General features: G+C 38.9%; 1 protein-coding gene across 1 annotated transcript in view; it reads left to right on the top strand.

Moving 5' to 3' along the window:
• Positions 1–20502, top strand: part of LOC123940094 (amyloid beta precursor protein) — a 276335-nt gene that overhangs the window by 196414 nt on the left and 59419 nt on the right. Inside the window, 2 exon segments of the mRNA XM_046002443.1 lie at positions 11634–11762; positions 12642–12741. Of these exon segments, the coding sequence (XP_045858399.1) occupies positions 11634–11762; positions 12642–12741 (229 nt within the window).

Here is a 20502-nt window from a genome sequence, read left to right as displayed (position 1 = left end):
TACATCATTATTTTTTGCTGTAGTGTTCCAAGATTCAGTGTTTACGAATAACACCCAGTGTTCCCTCCCCTCTGAAACCCTCAGTTTCTCGGAGTCCATAGTCTCCCATGGTTCATTCCCCCCTCTGATTTCCAACCCCCTTCATTTTCAGGGAGTTCACTTATTTTGTGAAGCTCATCCACTGATCTGTTTAAAGATGCTAGGCTGGGGCGCCTGGGTGGCTCAGTGGGTTAAGCCTCTGCCTTTGACTCGGGGCATGATCTCAGAGTCCTGGGATCAAGTCCCACATCAGGCTCTCTGCTCTGTGGAGAGCCTGCTTCCTCCTCTCTCTCTCTGCCTGCCTCTCTGACTACTTGTGATCTCTCTGTCAAATAAATAAATAAAATCTTTAAAAAAAAAAAAAAGATGCTAGGCTGCATTTGGGTTTATATAAGCTTTGTCTCACGTTTCTTCACATTAATGTTTCCACTAGATCAAGGCACTGTGGTTAGCAAGAGTATGAGGAGAGGGTGAAATGAAATATAAATGTCCATATCTTTGGGGTGCCTGGGTGGCTCAGTGGGTTAAAGCCTCTGCCTTCAGCTCAGGTCATGATCTCAGGGTCCTGGGATAAAAAGTCAAGATTGTGTCACCGTTGGCATGTATAAGATGATAAGACTGTTTGACAAATCTTTTCAAGGGTCTGTGGTCTACTTTCAAGCATCCTTTATTTATGGTTTCTTCTACAGCTCTCCGGGCTTTGCCTTCTGGGTTATATTAATGTGTTCATCATTAAGAGCTTCAGGATGGCTCGCAGCTTGACTAAACAAAAATTGAAGACCTGCCCTACGAGTCCAGGGAATTTCTGGCCCTTCTTTGCTCTCAGTTTGGTTGATCTAAGCTCTGTATCCAATGTATGGTAGAGTTGGTCCAAAAGTGTTGATTCTGGGGTTGGGTCAGGTCCTGAATTCCAGTTCTGTATACTGTCTTCACTGATTTATAGATGTGGTCTGTGTAACTCTACTCTCTATATTCTGCTACCAAATGTGTGAAGTTCTTTTCCCTCACGTTAAATAATTCTGACACTAACAACCCATTGTTAGCATAGGCCCCACAGGTTAAGGGCTAAGACCTATCAGACTGTCCCCTATTTCAGATGCCAATCCCAAGTGTCAGATTTTTTCACACACATTTTTCCTTCTGACCAACCAGCCATGAATCGGGGGTTCCCATAAGCCCCTCCTTAGGTTTAATAATTTACTAGAACAGCTCGAGGAACTCAAATCAGTGCTATGTATTTGTGTATTTATTTATTTTATTAGCATATAATATATTATTTGTTTCAGGGGTACAGGTCTGTAATTTATCAGTCTTACACAATTCACAACGCTCACCATAGCACATACAGTCCCCAATGTCCATCACCCAGCCAGCCCATCCCGGCCACCCGCCTCCCCTCCAGCAACCCTCAGTTTGATTCCTGAGATCATCAATACTCTCTTATGGTTTGTCTGCCTCTCTGGTTTCATCTTGTTTCTTTTTCACTTCCTTCCCCAAGATCCTCTGTCTTATTTCTCAAATTCCTCATATCAGTGAGATCATATGATAATTGTCTTTCTCTGACTGACTTATTTCACATAGCATAATACCCTCTAGTTCTATCCACATCATTGCAAATATCAAGATTTTTATTTTTTGATGGCTGGTGGACGTTGCTGCTATAAACATGGGGTGCATGTGCCCCTTCGGATCACTACATTTGTATCTTTGGGGTAAATACCCAGTAGTGCAATTGCCAGATCATAGGGTAGCTCTATTTTCAACTTTCTGAGGAACCTCCATGCTGTTTTCCGGAGTGGCTACACCAGCTTGCATTCCCACCAACAGTGTAGGAGGGTTCTCCTTTCTCCACATCCTCACCAACATCTGTTGTTTCCTGACTTGTTACTTTTAGCCATTCTGACTGGTGTGAGGTCGCATCTCATTGAGATTTTGATTTGTATTTCCCTGATGCTGAGTGATGTTGAGCACTTTTTCATGTGTCTGTTGGCCATGTGGATGTCTTCTTTGCAGAAATGTCTGTTCATGTCTCCTGCCCATTTCTTGATTGGATTATGTTTTCTTTGGATGTTGAGTTTGGTAAGTTCCTTATAGACTTTGGATACTAGCCATTTATCTGTTATGTCATTTGCAAATATCTTCTCCCATTCTGTCTGTTGTCTTTTGGTTTTGTTGACTGTTTCCTTTGCTATGCAAAAGTTTTTGATCTTGATGAAATCCCAATAGTTCATTTTTGCCCTTGCCTCCGTTGCCTTTGGTGATGTTTCCAGGAAGACGTTGCTGCCTATATTCTCCTCAAGGATTTTGATGGACTCCTGTATGACATTTAGATCTTTCATCCATTTTGAGTCTATTTTTGTGTGTGATATAAGGAAATGGTCCAGTTTCATTCTTCTGCATGTGGCTGTCCAGTTTTCTCAGCACCGTTTATTGAAGAGACTATCTGTTTTCCATTGGACATTCTTTCCTGCTTTGTTGAAGATTAATTGACCTTGGAGTTGAAGGTCCATATCTGGGCTCTCTATTCTGTTCCATTGATCTATGTGTCTCTTTTTCTGCCAGTACCATACTGTCTTGATAATTACAGCTTTGTAATAGAGCTTGAAGTCTGGAATTGTCATGCTGTCAACTTTGGTTTTCTTTTTCAACATTCTTCTGGCTATTCAGGGTCTTTTCTGGTTCCATATAAATTTTAGGATTATTTGTTCCATTTCTTTGGGGGGAAAAATTGGTGGTATTTTGATAGGGATTGCATTATATGTGTAGATTGCTTTAGGTACCGTAGACCTTTTCACGGTATTTGTTCTTCCAATCCATGAGCATGGAATGTTTTTCCATTTCTTTGTGTCTTCCTCAATTTCTTTCATGAGTTCTTTATAGTTCTCTGAGTACAGATTCTTTACCTCCTTGATTGGGTTTATTCCTAGGTATCTTATGGTCTTGGGTGAATTGTAAATGGGATCGACTCCTTAATTTCTCTTTCTTCTGTCTTATTGTTGATGTTTAGAAACTGTATATTGTCTCTGTTCTTTTCTGGTCTATGTTACTTTCAGGCACTCTTTTTGCTTAGAGGACCCCTTTAAATATTTCCTGTAGGTCTGGTTAGATGTTTACAAATTCTTTCAGTTTTTGTTTGTCCTGGAAGCTTTTTATCTCTCTGTTTTCAATAATAGCCTAGCTGGATATAGTATTCTTGGCTGTGTATTTTTCTCACTTAGTGCTCTGAATATATCATGCCAGTCCTTTCTGGCCTGTTAGATCTCTGTGGATAGGTCTGCTGCCAGTCTAGTATTTCTGCCATTGTAGGTGACAATCCTCAATGCTTTATTTATTGTTAGCAACTTATTATAAGGGACGTAACTCAGGAATGGCAGATGGAAGCCATACATGGGACAAGGTATGCAGAAAGGGGTGTGGAGCTTGCATGCCGCCCATGCCCGCTGCTCTCCTGGCGCCCCATTGTCTTCACCACTGAACCCCATTGTGAGGGTTTTTTTATGGAGGCTCCATTAGGTAGGCACAACTGATTAAATCCCTGGCCACTGGTAATTAAACTCAGTCTCTGGTCCCTCTCCCCACCCTGGGGAACAGAGGGTGGGGCCAAAAGTTCCAAACCTCTAATCACAGACTTGGTCCCTCTAGCAACCAGCCACTGTCCTCCAAGAGTCACTGTGGTAGCGTACCAGAGACAACTCTTCATCCCTTCAAGGGTCTTAGAAGCTCTTATGGCAGGAACCAGGGATTAAAACTGAATATTCTGACAAAAGATGTCACCCTTGTCACTCAGGAAATTATGAGTTTTAGGAGCTCTGTGTCAGGAACTAGGGAAAGAGACCAAATATACATTCCTTATGAGGTCACAGTACCCCAAATCAGTTATTTCAGAGAAATAGCAGAATATCCTGAAAAAAGCTATTTAAAGCCCACCAGATTTAACAGGAGGTCACTAATTGTGAGTGACAATTAATACCACCCTTACTGTCTGTATGTTACAGATTTCACCACCTGTGTCTAATTCTCTGGTTTGCCATCTATATAAGCTATCACTTGAAATACATACTTGACTTAATGAAAAGGATTCTTCCTCCTCCATTTCCAGATTGGGGTTAATTGTTCTACGCTTTCACAATTGGAGTTGTTCCAGCTTTTGTTAGCCATGTTAGAAAAAAGGATTAGTGGAAGCTTGAAATGAGATTGTGAAGTAGTAAGATATTTTCCTCCCTAAGAAAAGACAAGCTAGAATATGTTGTTAGGACAGAATATATGGAGGCTTTGTTGCCGAGTCCCTGTCAGAAGTCATCTGCTTCCATGTGGAGGAGGGAAGGAATGGGAAGATAACTTTCTATTCTCCTGGGGGCTGCACAAGGCCAGAGACCGCACAAGGCCAGAGCCAAGGCAGTTATCTGGATGTGCCGGGAAGGGGTGATCTGATGCCTCCCCGTTATCAAACCTTGAGACACACTGAATGGGGGCAGGCACAAGAATCTGTGCTCTTTGCTCAGTTGCTTCCTCAAGACTTCAGGGTTAGTCATTGGCCTTATATGCATTTTTTTTTAAGATTTTATTTATTTATTTGACAGACAGAGATCACAAGTAGGCAGAGAGACAGGCGGGGAGAGTGGAAGGGAAGCAGGCTCCCGGCCAAGCAGAGAGCCCGATGCGGGGCCCGATCCCAGGACCCTGGGATCATGACCTGAGTCGAAGGCAGAGGCTTTAACCCACTGAGCCATCCAGGCGCCCCCTTATGTGCATTTTTAACTACAGAAACCATGTATGTGCTCTTCTGATGAAAGAAATGTGGATGAATTTTGTAGTGAACTTTAAATTTTTAGCTCAACTCCTAGCTCTAAAGATGAACATGGCTGTGATCCAAAGATTCCCATGGATGTTTCCCTGAATGACTTTTTCCTCCAGGTTTTTCTTTCAACAGTGGGGGTGCCTGTGAAATGCTGAAATTCTAAGGGCTAAAGGGGCAAAATAAACTTAACTGAGACCATGTCAAGCAGAAAAAGGTTTAACTCTTCAGAGTGTTGTTTTTTTTTTTCTTAAACTTGCACAGAAATTGTTTACATTTTACATTTATATGCTTAAGATTTCTTGCAATCCAGGGCACCTGGGTAGTTCATTGGGTTAAATGTCTGCCCTCAGCTGAGGTCATGATCTTAAGGTCCTGGAGTCAGGCCCAGCATCTGTCTCCCTCCTTCTCTCTCTCCCTCTGCCTGCCACTCCCCCTGCTTGTTCTCTCTCTATCTCACACACACACACACGCACACACAAATAAATCAATAAATAAAATCTTTTCTGAGATAAATTTTTTGAGAAGATTTTTTGAAATCCAAGATGTAGAACTATGAAAATAATGGCCTTGAACCTGTTTGTGGAAAGAGGAGAGATTTGCGTTTTCTCGATAGGTGATTAACTTTCCTAGTTACAGGGCTGGAAACCACTGGGATGCAAGTTAATGCTCAGGAGAAGGCTTTCTGAATAAGTCCCTAGTGATCTGGAAAGGTTAGGTTGCTCCTCATAAAGTGATTCATTTATTTCCTTCTCCGTGGTTGGATTACACTTAGGGCTTTTAAAAGTTCATGACATACCGTTCTCTCTCATCAGGAATAGTTTAAGACATAAGTGTCTATTATGATAAGATGCCAGATTTCCAGATCAAGCATGAAGCTACAGAATGGAACAGTAGGGCCAATTAGTCCTGTTTTAACATACCTCCTACCTGAACTGTGCGATTAAAAGCTACACATTCAGACATGATTGACATTGAATCAGTTAAATGTGTGACCCCAAGCCCAGGAGCACCAAACATAAGAAGTTGCATTTTATTTTTTTGTTTTGTTTTGTTTTTTAAAGATTTTATTTATTTATTTGACAGAGAGAGACAGCAAGGAGGCAACACAAGCAGACGGAGTGAGAGGGAGAAGCAGGCTTCCCGCCCAGCAAGGAGCCGGATGCAGGGCTCTATCCCAGGACCCAGGGATCACACCCTGAGTCGAAGGTAGACACCTAACAACTAAGCCACCCAGGCAGCCCTGAAATTGCATTAAAAACGAAAAAAAAAAAAAAAAGAAAAGACAATACATTTGAGAACAGGGTAAATTAATTTTTTAAAAAATATATTTTATAGGGATGCCTGGGTGGCTCAGTTGGTTGAATGTCTGTCTTTGGCTCGGGTCATGATCCCGGGGTCCAGGAAGCCTGCCTCTTCCTCTGGCTGCTGTTCCTTCTGCTTGTACTGTCTCTCTCTTTCCTCTGACAAATAAATAAAATATTTTAAAAATAATAAAATAAAATATCTTTTATAGGGAAAAGCCATGAAATTCCCTTCAAAATTATTACATCAGCCTGACATCAAAACCCAAGCCATAAGAAGATAAGCTCTGTTATCTTTTGAAGTTGATGAAGTGAATTCTGACTGATAATAGTTTGAATATGCTTCCTAAAGGAATCCAGCACCCTGGATAGTTAGATCAAGTCGGGCTGGAAAATCAATTATGTTTCATGAAAATTGGGAATTCATCTTAATGGAAAGATGCTTATTTACAACTCAGATACCACAAAAGATGTATTTTGCTACTGGAACTATTTGTGAAATCACATTCAGCTCTGGGTTATTCATTAATTTAATTAACAAACATTTTTAGCAACCAAATTGTGCCAAGAACTGTGCCAGTGGCTAGAGATATCCTAGGACCGTGTTCTAAGAAAGGAAAGTGATTAATGTTCCAAAGGTCAATCTTCTATTTTAGATTAAGTCTAATCCATTTTAGTAAGAAGTCTAATCATTTTAGTAATACCCAGCCTTAATCCTTTAAGAAATTCTTATTGAAATGATTGTTTTAAATGCAGTGTGAATAGTGAAGGGAGACTAGTGCCAAATGAAAAATGTCCGATCAGATGCAAATAGATACTTTGTTCTTATGGGCTAAACACTCAGAAACAATAGCGATCATAAAAAAGGATTGGATGTAATTAGTTCCCCTGGGGCAGATCTTTTCCTTTTATTTTCTCTGTTCTTTGCTATAAATTTTAATAATAAGATTAGCCATCCAATACCAGTATAATCAGATTGTAGCGTGAATACATACGCTATCTAAATTGTAAAATAGGGGAAGTTTGGCAGGAAAAAAACGTTATTACTAGTTACTAGAAGATTTAAAGACGAGAATGATGGAAAGTATATGCATAGATTTAAAAACATGTTTCTTGAACTCTGCTTACTATCAATATGTTTGAGCCACTGAATTCTTAAACTTATTTTTCTAACCACATGAACAGTCTTGTCTTGACTGTAACTATCATGACAGTAGTTATACCATTTACTTCAAGAGAATACATTTCTGTAGAGATCCCAGGCATATTTTCTTCTCTTATTTTGTTGTGAATATTACTGTGTTTTTTTTTTTAATTAAAATTTTAAGGAACTTACCTTTGTCCTAGCATAATGAAATACAATGCCCTGAGAGATTCCCTGTTATTCTACAGTATGTGGATATGGTACACCTCTAGTAATGACTAGTTTTAAGCCTTGGTAATTCTGTATTCTGGCTAAAAGTGCTAAAAACAATTACTTCTTTAATTGATTGAAATATGCATGAGTCATATACCAAAGACAGGGCCCTTTTTAAAAAAAAAAAAAAATAGAACAAATGAAAAATATAAAAGCATAGGGAAATGTTACCTGTTTTTCCTTGTTACCTAAAAATAGTATTTGTTGCTGAGGTGTAGACATATCTGCCATTTTATTTGGTATGATTTATCTGCCTACTCCACCATAAGAGTAATCTGATTTTTTTTTTCTAATCTGATTTTTTTTCCACTTCTAAGCATGATTCTTAGAAATGTGTTTGCATGAATAAATCAGCCAAGGAGAACCATGTAATTCATTTATTGAGGCCCATGGTAATGTGTTCCTGAATTATCTCATGTCCCGAGGCGTAGGCATTAGGAAGAAAAAGGCTGATGTTTGTATTAGACACACACATCATGTGTATCTGAACTCCCATAAACACTGATGAGGTCATAGCTTACAGTGGGCTCTTAGGACTCATTATCCTGGCAGGAGCTCTGTTCGCTGGTAGGGACATGTGAGGGCCTGGGGAATCATGAGATCCTGGTGTGCTACTGTTTCATTGTCAGGCTCTAGGGATTTGATGGCGGAAGTTAGGAATATATTTCTGAAATGAAGAAAATATTGGTATTAAATAAGATAAGCGATTTTAAACATGTGAACACATTCAGCATTTAATTATCCTTCTTAATAGATGAGAAGGATGGATTTAGAACTAGAATCCACAGCGTGGCACAAAAGCCTAACTTTTAACTCTAATACCTTTTATTGTTTTCTAGTAATCCTAAACAGATTGACAAAGGACAGTCCTCGCTTGCTGTTTCACCTCCCCAGAGTGGAGTGCCAGAAACCAAGGACAGCAGTTGAGAGAATAAATAAGCTTAATCTGGATAGTCTTCTGTACATGGAAAGAGTGGGTGTTATCATGTCCCCAAAGACTATTATCTGAGCATATAAGCACTAGATACTCAGACAAGGTCTCCTAGAACAGGCTCATTTCTAACCACTCAGTTATTGCTTTGTTTTCAACTCTGTAAGTTACTTTTTGGAACTGTCTTTAGCTTGGTCCATGTTAGAGTTTCTTTAAAAGGCAGGATCACATAGGGATCGAGATACCAGGTTTGAGAGCCAGAGTTGGATTACCTGTTCTCACTGTACCCCAGGACCAGCTCTGTAACTAGCTGCGTAACAAGACACATACCCTCAAGCTTAGCTTCTTGGTGCTTTGTTTTATCTATCCTAAAAGCCCAGTCATAAGGTTTGTGGGAAGATTTATTTATTTATTTGAGAGAGAAAAAGAGCATGAGTAGTGGCAGTTGGGATTGGAGAGGAGGAAGCCAGCTCCTTGCTGAGCAGAGTCCTACATGGATCTCCATCCTAGGACCCTGAGATCATGACCTGATGAGCTGGCTGATGTCAGATGTTCAACTGACTGAGCCACCTGGGTCCCCAACACAGAACATTTTTAATACTCAGGGTGCTCTATATGAAAAATATTGTTATCTGAATTGCACAGAAAAAATTGAGGCCTAGATAATTTGAGGACTCTCACATACATTTTAAAATTGATGTTAAAAGTCGTTATTTGCAAGTGGGAGTGTATGGTATTTTTGCTGATAGTAGAAGAGGAAAGGGGAGATCCAGATGTTAATTATCAGAAATTACCCCCCCCATTCTTTAATTGGAGATTCAGATTTAATATAATGCCAAGGCCAGCGTGGAGTCTACGTTCTGCTGCACACACTTGGCCGTGACCATCATTTCGGGATGGAAGGCCTTAGAGGAACATTCAGAGGTAACTGGCTGCAGATAGACTGGCAGACAGATAGGATGAAGCGATCCTTATGTTGAACTGAAGCATTTTTGCTTATGTGAACTCTTTAAAGAAAAAATTCCATCTTCCTCAAAACAGTGAAGCCTTTTCAAGGGAAAAAAGTGAAATAGGGCAACTAAGAAAGCACATACAGCCAGTCAGGGGCAGGGACATCATGAATATGAATACATGCAATTAGTTGTCACCCTTTCTGTCTCCGACCTTGGAGGTATTGTTGTAATAGAACTAGAGGGAGAATTTTGTAGGCCTTGGTGTTGAGTAACAAGCAAGGATCAAGGGTATGTCATCTCCTGCCTGCACAATCCTTCATATAAGGTATCCGTCACATTCAATAACAGCCTGCCTGTAAACCAGTCATCTTTTAAATATAGAAATATAATCGATGTAGCTTGTCAACTGTTGCTTCTTTTACTACTTTTCTTCTTTTAGGGTTTAAAAGATCATTTGTAGATTCAGCTAGATTTCAGAGTACAAATGAGAATTATAATGATGTGTTGCCAAAAGCTAGGTTTCCAGCTGCGATATCTGCCTTTTTTGGAATTATGGGGAAGCACATTTCTTGTAGGGTGAAAGAAATAAGGCAGATGAGCACAGGTTTATTTTCTTGTGAATATTTGCTTTATTAAGTATAGGAATGTGACCTGTGGAAAGCAAGTAAGCTTTCACCCTCTCTGAGTCAGGCACTGGGTACTGTGATTCCTGATAAAAACCAAATCTGGCCCTTAAGGGTCTCGCAGTTGAAGAAAGCAGTCAGAAACATAAATAATTTATTAGACTGTGTTAAGTGCAATAATGGAGATATACATAGCATTTCATGGGAGCACCAAAAAAGGATACCGTTTTTACCTGCGATGTCAGGAAGGTGACCCCTAAGTTAACCAAAGGAGAAGGGGAGGGACATCCCATAGAATACTACCGCCTTCACCCCACCTCCAACATACCATCTCTGGAAATAATTCCACACCTTCCAACTAGCTTTCAAGGTGCCCGTGACCTAGCTAATAAAAACTGGTTTTGCCCAAATGGCCAAAGTTCTTTGTCTGACATGAACTTTCATAGGGACTTGTTTGTTTGTTTGTTTGTTTGTTTTAATGATGAAGAAATGTGTACCTTTGGAAATCATTTTACAAAATCACATAGTAGAATACCTATAGCAATGGAATCATTTAAGACAAAGGAGTGTTTGTCCTTTTTTATTAGATTAAAAATGAAATAGAACCAATTAGAAAAAAAATAGAAGCACTAAAGAAACTTAATTATTGCTGAAAGAATTAGAATCTGGTGCAGAAAGAATTGAATTAAATTTCAAAGTAAAATATCTACAGTTTCTTACTGGCCTTGCTCCTGGGAAAGTATACTATGTCTTAAGGCTTATCAGTTATTCCTTGGTCTACAAATGTTTGTCTGTTTTCTCATTTTGATTATTTAGATGTATAAATATATTTTTATATATATATCTATATATCTAAATATGCATATATTTAGATATATATTTATATATATCTCTTTGTTAAAATATATTTTTTATTTTTATATATAAATAAAATATTTTTATTTTTATTTATTTTTATTCTTTTTTATTTATATATATAATATATATTTTTTAACAGAGAGATCACAAGTAGGCAGAGCGAGGGGGAAGCAGGCTCCCTGCTGAGCATAGAGCCCAACGTGGGGCTTGATCCCAGGACCCTGGGATCCTGAGCCGAAGGCAGAGGCTTAACCCACTGAGCCACCTAGGCGCCCCTGATTATTATATTTTTATATGCTTCCTGGCGGTGGGACTATTTCTGCAGCGTTACCATTGAGATAACCATGAAGACTGTGCCTGTAGAAATGTGTCTTTTATATGCCCCTGTGTATTTGGGGAAGGACCTAACTTAAATATGACAGATCCAAAATCATCTCTCTGTAGCAGAATACTGCCATTTAAAAAGCAAATGCTGCTTAAAGGACAGTCAATATATATGTCAAATGCTAAATGCTCTTGTCGAAATGAAAAATGGCCAATCAACTAAGTAATTACCCATTAAGAAAGTAGTGGGAGAATTGCAAAAAGGTGACTCACAGTCCTTTCATATTCTGCAATGATTAGTGGCACCTCTGACGCACAGCTCCTGGAATAAGTAGTATTTTGTACAAAAGTGAAAGTAGTTTTGTTTTGTTTTTTTTTCCCCACAACAGCCTCGTCATGTGTTCAACATGCTAAAGAAGTATGTCCGTGCTGAGCAGAAAGACAGGCAGCACACCCTAAAGCATTTTGAGCACGTGCGCATGGTGGATCCAAAGAAAGCCGCTCAGATCCGGTCCCAGGTAAACACGGAGTGGGTCGTTGTATGCAGCCTGGACAGTCCAGTGGCCTTGCCCTTTCAGTTAGATCTTTAGGTTTCGCAGCCTTCCTGTGGGTACTTACCTTTATAGCCAGAGTTCTTTAATGTCTGGTAAATGCTAAAGGCTTGTCTTAGACCAACATATGGTTTGACATTTTGTGATTTATGAAAATAAAAAATACATACATCTTGAGTGTCTTCTCCTGCCATTTCTTAAGGAACCCTTTAAAACTTTGATGACTAAAGAGAAGAAAACAAAAGTTGTGTCAGCCAAAACCTCTAAAATTGGTTCAACTGACTTGTGACAGGCAATCATAAACTCCACTGCTACCACAGGGCTTAGAGATAATGTGAGCCTAAATGGGGCCCTGTAATCATGGGTTTTATTTCCATCCCCAAAGGTTGACAAACAAGATCTAACTCTGGCAATCTGAAATTTTACATTTCCTTAAATAGGAGAATTTTAAGTATAAAGATAGTTAGATGGATGGATAGAATGAAAGAAATTTCCAGTCAAATTGAAATATGGTCCTATCTTTTTAAAAATTTGCACAAAAATATATGTAGAGCATTAGGGGTTATTTAAGGACCCTAAATATTAGGAATCAAAAATGCTCTTTTCAGTAGGCTTTGTACATATGGCTGCAAGCATACAATACAATGGGAAGTTAAAGCAACTAAAGTTCGAGAATAGAGAGTGGGAGAACAAGAAGAATAAGGATGACCTTTCAGGTGACAAGTTCCAGCAGAGTTTTGTCCATTTTATTTTGTAAGTTTGTATCTGTCTGCGGTGCTTGATAAGGAAAGCAACTTTTCCCTGTTACAAAGATGGCTTAACTGGAGCTGTCGCCCTTTCTGGCAGGTGATGACGCATCTCCGTGTGATCTACGAGCGCATGAACCAGTCCCTCTCCCTCCTCTATAACGTGCCTGCAGTGGCTGAGGAGATTCAGGATGAAGTTGGTAAGTAAGCTCTTCTCTTCATGCTGAGCATTTAAACATGTTCTTCTCCTATCGGAGAAAAAAATCAGCCACCTGAGTGTGTCTGCAGCGGGAGTCAGGAGCATTCTGACCTATGGAAGGAAAAAGAACAGGTTCCCTTCTATAGTGAAACTTCTGGGGAGATGGAAGTCATCATCACATCACGAGGGAGATGTTATCTCCATTTTACAGATGAAGAAGCTCAGACTTAGAATTTAAAAAACGTACTTGTCTGTGGCACACATCTCCTAAGTAGCAGAGCAAAAGCATCGCTCTGGGTCTGTCGTCTGACTTCAGAGTTACTGTTCTATTCAGTGACGTGTCTTTCTCTGGTGCCCCTCCCCCAGTAGCCATGAATGTTCTCTGAGCCATGTTGTTTAAATATCATGAAATGTGCGGCCCCCACATCTTTCATTAAGACTTTATTTTGAAATAATCAAACACTCATGGAAAAACAGTACAGAGAAGTCTGGTATACACATCACCCCCTTTCTCAACAGTAACACCTTAGGTAATTACGCTAGTTCTCAAAACCAGGAAATTGAAATCGTATGCTCACTTATCTTTTATGTCCCAACTCCTCCTCATGCCTCGTTTCATAGTTCATCTGAGAAAGTTCTCCTGCTTTTGTTTTTCTTGGAAAGGGAGTAAAGCATCCCATAATGTAAGTCTCCACAAACCCCCCCCAAATGCCCATATTGGTTTAACTTTACCTCATAAAAGCACATTGGCAGCAGTTACACAAGTGGAACCTTCAACATAAAAGAAGTGTACGTATCCCAAAGATTTGGTACGTAAGCTGTCAGGAAATAAGCAAGCTATCCCTCCCCATAACAGACCTGGCCTTTGTTAATTGAGTTGGAAATGGATGCAGGTTATCTGAAATCAGAACACCCCGGATGTTGTAGATGGGTACACCCCTGACAGGAATTCCTCCTCTGAAGAGGCCGAAACCCCCCTTGGCTTGCTTTTTACATCTCTTGCCAATGCTCTGTACTCTCCCTTTTCTAACTCAGTACAGCCCTCTAAATGTTGTTTGTCTTGCTATCAAGCATTTGGCATGTAGCAAGTGATGATGCTGTGCTCTGATGTGTATTAACACACGGAATCAAGTATCCTTCAGGCCATTCAAGCGTGTAAACTTCATAATCACGTTTTATCTGAACTTCAGAAGGAGTTCAGTGTTGAGCAGGATCTTAAGAAGACCATCAGGAGAGTGTTTAGTCTGTACCGTGGCTTGCCAATTACTCTTCCACTCTATTACATTTCTATAAGAAATGAACATTCTTGTTACCTATATTTGGGGGTAGAAATTTGTAAGGAATCTTTAAAATACTGTTTTTCAAAGAAGTAAAAGAAAATTCTCCACTCAGTTGTAAAAAGGACAAAATCAAAGAAATCATCACTCTTAATGACGTGGAGTTCAAGTCTTCTAGAGGGATGTATTTTTGCCTGATACCTGTCTTAACAAGCTCATTTTCCTATGTTTCTTCAACTGAGATACTGTTAGTAATACCGAGCTATAGAGAAATAAGCCGTTGCAAAGGACTAGAAAGTTAATGACCAATATATCACTCTCACCCAGTAATTATGATCGACTCTTTCTCACTAACTTATCAGAGCTCTTTATTCAGCAAAATAACTAGTGAAAACAGTGGCCGCTAATGAGTCACACTTTCACGGAACAGATGGTGATTCAGATATCTTGAGTGTTGCGGAATGCCCAAGAATAAGACAATACAGTGAACTTCAGCTCTCACTGACAGGGAGGATATTCGGATAAATTAGAATGGTGGAAATTTTTCCTTACAAAAAAAGCAAACGTCGACTATGAACTTGGATTAAGAACATGTTATTTTTTTTTTAATTTTTTGTCATTCTAAATGTACTAGATACCAAATCCTGAAAGATAACTTTTCCAAAAAAATCTTTCCTGCCTCCATTTTTAAATGGCTACTTCTTGTAGAAAGAGAAGTCGGCCTTAATGAACGTCTGTTGAATAGACCTATTTACCTACTGTTAGAGCTCCCAGTATCTGAGGTGTAGAACAGAGCGCCCTGGGAGAATGCCTTTTTTAGATTGAGCTTAGTTACTTACATTGTTCTTCATTTGCAGGAACATTTAAAAATAACTCACTTTTATTTATTTCTTTTTTTAAAAGTTTTTTTGGGGGGAGGGGTTGTTTGTTTTTTTGAGAGAGAGAGAGGTAGGGAGACAAAGTACTATCAGCGAGGCAGTGGGGAGAGGGAAATGCAGACTCCCCACTGAGCTGGAAGCCGGATTTGGTACTTGATCCCAGGACCCTGGGATCATAACCTGAACCGAAGGCAGACATTTCATGGACTGAGTCACCCAGTTGCCCCGAAATAACTCACTTTCAAAGGAGGAATATAGATGAAATAAGGTTAGCCATGGGTGCTCGTTTGTTTAAGCAGAGTGGGCGTTCCCTGTAGTATTCTCTTTATTTTTGTAAAAGTTTGAAATTTTCTGTGATAGAAGTTGTTGTGGTTATTGTTTTGTTTTGTTTTACTTTAAATTCCTTTCTAAATATGATCTTCACAGATTTCTTCCAGTTTATGTCTTATACTGTAATAGTTTCAGAGAGTCTGTGTCACTAGTCAGACTTGCATTTTTCTTATATAATCAAACTTTAGATTTAGAGTCTTGTGCAAACAGGGAAGATCCTGAAGTTCGGATCCACTGGCAAAATAGCAAAATCTGGAAGTACCTGCAAACGCTTGCCTGTTATGTAGAAATCTGTGCTTACAAATGTGGGCAGTTAGGACGTGTTTAATGCAATAAAACATCTACAGGAAAATACAATAGTTTTATTAGGTCATTTTATTTTATTTTATTAGGTCATTTAAAAATTATATTTATTATTATTTTATTTTATATATATTATTATATTTATTTTATTAGGTCATTTTATTTGGTCAGGGGTAACAGGCGCTCTTGATGACAGGTTTTTTCCAGTCTCAGATACTGCTGGGATCTTTAGTGACAGCTGTATCTGCTTCAGTAAATTAATGCTCCCATTAGCGTAGAATCCTCTGTTATGAACAAAAATGAGGAAGAAGCTAGGCACAGTGGAAAGGGGAAGGGCAAAAATAGGAATTGGTGTGTAACTGGTGAGGACAGTAAAGGGTGGCTGATCGGACTGTAGCATTCATGATGATGCCCGTGAACTCGGCCCTGGCCTCGCTCACCACTGTGCTTTCCCGAGGACTCCCATCTGTCCGTGCTCCTTCCATGACCCTCTGCCATTTGGTTATCTGCCCAATTCACATTCTTTGACACTTGATCTATTGAGTATGTTGCCTGGTTTTACTTTCTTGTCAGAATGTGAGGCTGTTCATTTGATTTGCTTCACCAATGAGTATGAATTATCAAAACTGCTCAATTTGCTTTATGAAAGCTTGCTGTTTTATTATTTTATAATAATTTTTCAGTTCTGTTTGAATTATTAAGTTCCCAGGCACATCCATATATTACTTCATGCTTTCCCTTTTTTTTTTTTTTTTTATTTTTTTTTTCAGCGTAACAGTATTCATTCTTTTTGCACGACACCCAGTGCTCCATGCAAAACATGCCCTCCCCATCACCCACCACCTGTTCCCCCAACCTCCCACCCCTGACCCTTCAAAACCCTCAGGTTGTTTTTCAGAGTCCATAGTCTCTTATGGTTCGCCTCCCCTCCCCAATGTCCATAGCCCACTCCCCCTCTCCCAGTCCCACCTCCCCCCAGCAACCCCCAGTTTGTTTTGTGAGATTAAGAGTCATTTATGGTTTGTCTCCCTCCCAAACAGCATGGAGGTTCCTCAAAATGTTGAAAATAGAACTACCCTATGACCCAGCAATTGCACTACTGGGTATTTACCCTAAAGATACAAACATAGTGATCCGAAGGGGCACGTGTACCCGAATGTTTATAGCAGCAATGTCTACAATAGCCAGACTATGGAAAGAACCTAGATGTCCATCAACAGATGAATGGATCAAGAAGATGTGGTATATATACACAATGGAATACTATGCAGCCATCAAAAGAAATGAAATCTTGCCATTTGCGACGACGTGGATGGAACTAGAGCGTATCATGCTTAGTGAAATAAGTCAATCGGAGAAAGACAACTATCATATGATCTCCCTGATATGAGGACATGGAGAAGAATGCTTTCCCTTTTTTAAAGAAACAAAAGTTATTTGCATGCAAATTATGAAGTTTCCTTGCAAGACAAGGCTGAAGGCATTGTTTGTAGAGGGGGAAAGTCCCCTTCTTCATTTAAAATACTTGTTCAGGACTTTGCTGTTTATCCAGCAAGTGATAGAATCAGTATGTTCATGAAAATACGCATCCTCTTCAATGCCCCTGTGCTGTTTTAATTGTCTTTTAACCCTTCCAAGAGGCAGACTCCCTTCATCTCTGTTGAGCTCACCCTTTGCTTTGTCAAATTGCTATTTCAAAATGATTGGGGTTTTATGCCCTTTGTAATCTTCTTTAAATCTTTGCTAAAAGGATTTTTTTCTACCCTTTCTATCAGCACTGAGGTTATTTATCAAAGTGTTTCACTTTGCAGCCACCTCAAGGCTAAAAAAAATGGTGCTCACAATTCTGAAATAGCTGTCTCACAGAATGCTATAAGGACCAATTTATGAGGAAGGCAGTAGGAAGCAAAGGGGAAGGAAGGCATCATTGTTTCATACCCTGGGCTTTTTTTTTTCTTTTAGCATTCAAAATTAATAACAACACGCGTTATTATAAACCAAATGTTGGAAAGGTCTCTGGCTGAATAAAGCCACAGTGAATGGGATACGAGTGAAGTATGTGTCAGGAGATCAAGGAACTCGAGCTCATGAAAGAATGCTTATAATTTATTATTACAATTTTACTATGGCCTCTTGATAAAATGCTCTACTCTTTGGGGAAAATTCGGCATGCTTATTTCAGAGACAGTGTTTCCATTCTCTGCCCCTAACAATCCTACTGATTTGGGGATTTAATGAATCCAAAGACGTCTAAGTTTAAAAATAGAATATTTATGGCATTTGCCAAATGAACAAAATGGAACATTCATTTCTACTGAGAATTTTAAGTATCCTTATGTATAATTGCTAGTCAAAGAAGAGCATCAAGGAGAAAATAAATCTTAAGAGAAAGTGAGAGACCGCTGTCAACTTACTGGTTTCCTTTTTCATAAGGAGGTGTACATCCATTTATTATTTATATTTATTATTTTATATGTGATTTTAGTATTTGGAAACAAGAACATTTGTTTCATAAATTACCAAAGACATGTTCCTTTAGTTTTATGATAGTCTCCAGGCTCCTTTTCATGAGTTCCCCCGTGTAGTCACCTGAATTACAGGTACGGCCAGTGTTTATTTGCCTACTTCTACATGTATTATCTCTGTCCCTCTCTTAGCAAGACAGTTGCTCTTCCAGAATGGACCCATTCTCTTCATTTATTTATTTTAAATTGAGGTATAATTGACATAAAACATTACAATGGTTCCAGATGTACAACATAATGATTCAATATCTATATACGTTGTAAAATGATCACCATAATAAGTCTAGTTAACAACTGTCCCTAAACAGAGTGACCAAAAAAGATGTTTTTTTTCTTGTCATGAGAACTTTTAAGAAACTTTTAAATATGCATACAGTCGTAATAATTATAGTCCATATGTCGTATATTATGTCGGCTTGACTTATCGTCTGGCTGGAAGTTTATACCTTTTGCCCCCCTTTATTCATTTTGTCCACTTCCCAACGCCTGCTTCTGGCAACCACCAGTCTGTTCTCCACATCTACGAGTATGGTTTATTTTAGATTTCACGTATAAGGGAGACCATATCATATTTGTCTTTCTCTGATTGACTTATTTAGCATAATGCTCTCAAGGCCCATCCTGACAAATGGCAAGATTTCATCCTTTTTTATGGATAAATCATATTCCACTGTAGGTAATGATTATATATGTGTGTATGTATGTACATGTGTTTGTGCATGTGTGTAGACCATATCTTTTATGCATTCATGTTTGGGTTGTTTCCATGTCTCGGTCATTATAAGTTATGCTGCGGTGAACATGTGGGTGTTCTCATTTTCTTTGGATAAATACCCAGAAGTGAGATCGCCGGATCGTAGGGTATTTCATTTTTAATTTTTGAGGAACATCTGTGTTGTTTTCCATAGTGGTTGCACCAGTTTCCATTTCTACTAACAGCGCACACAGGTTCCCTCTTCTCCACATCTTCCCCAACACTTGTTATTTCTTGCCCTTTTAGCTTCTAACAAGTGTGAGGTGAAATCACACTGTGGTTTTGATTTGCATTTCCTTAATAGTTTGTGATGTTGGGTGTCTCTTCACATGTCTGTTGGCCATCTCGGTAGGTCTTCTTTGGAAAAATGTCTCTTCAAATCCTCTGCCCATTTTTTAATTAGACTGTTCCTGTGGGCTTTTGTATTTTTTTGTTTTTGTCTTTTGTTTTTGCTTGAGTTGTGAGGGCTCTTTATATTTTTTGGATATTAAACTCTTACTAGATACATGATTTGCAGATATTTTTCTCTCGTTCAGTAAGCTGCCATTTCATTTTGTTGATGATTTCCTTTCCTGTGCATAGATTTGTAGTTTGATATAATCCCACTTGCTTACTTTTGCTTTTGTTACCTCTGCTTTTAGAATCAGACTGAGACTGACTTCAAGGAGCTTACTGTTTTCTTCTAGGAGTTTTATGGTTTCAAATCTTACATTCAGGTCTTTAATCCATTTTTTAATTCTTTTTGATATGAGGTGTAAGATAGGGTCCAGTTTCGTTCCTTTGCATGTGGCTGTTCAGGCTCCCCAGCACTGTTTGTTGAAGGGGAATATCCTTTTCCAGTTGTATGTTTTTGACTCTTTCGTCATAAATTAATTGACCATATGTATGTGGGTTGATTCTGGGCTGTGTTCTGCTCCATTTATCTGTGTGTCTATTTTTAATGCCAATACCTGCTCTTTTTTTTTTTTAAGATTTTATTTATTTATTTGACAGAGATCACAAGTAGGCAGAGAGGCAGGCAGAGAGAGAGGAAGGGAAGCAGGCTTGCTGCTGAACAGAGGGCAGAGGCTTTAACCCACTGAGACACCCAGGTGCCCCAATATCTGCTCTTTTGACTACTAGAACTTTATAATCTGATTTGAATTCAGGGAGCATGAGGCCTCTAGCTTTGTTCTTCTTTCTCAAGATTTCTCTGGCTATTTAGAATTTTTTGCATCGAACTGCTTATTTTATATATGAGAAAATGAAAATATATTGTCAAGTGAACTTGTATATAAACATTTTAATCTTCAAAATGAGAAAGTATATTATAACAGTAGCACCCTAGCTTTCTGACCCTTTGACTGCCATGTTAATATGTTTCTAACCAACAAAACATAAACCTGTCAACACCAATGAATTCATATCTCACACCCAACTGGTCTGCAGAAAGTCTTAGGAGGTTACAGCCCTTCAGTTCTTAGTGGCTAGTTCAATGTTTTGTGTGTATTTAGCTCTCGATACTTTTTTTGGATGTGATGTGTAAGCTGTCCTTTTTCTTGATTAGGAGTTTAATTATTGAATCTAAAACTGCAATGTATGTGTCATCCCAGATGATCTGTGGACATCCTTGATAAAATCCTTTAGAAGCTGACATACATAACTTATCGTATGTGAATTATCACTATGTAAATGACTCAAGAAAATGGCAACAGT

The sequence above is a fragment of the Meles meles genome, chromosome 4, assembly GCF_922984935.1.
Source record: "Meles meles chromosome 4, mMelMel3.1 paternal haplotype, whole genome shotgun sequence".
Taxonomy (NCBI): Eukaryota; Metazoa; Chordata; class Mammalia; order Carnivora; family Mustelidae; genus Meles; species Meles meles.
Note: the sequence above shows the minus strand (reverse complement) of the source record. Positions and strands in the feature narration are given on the sequence as shown.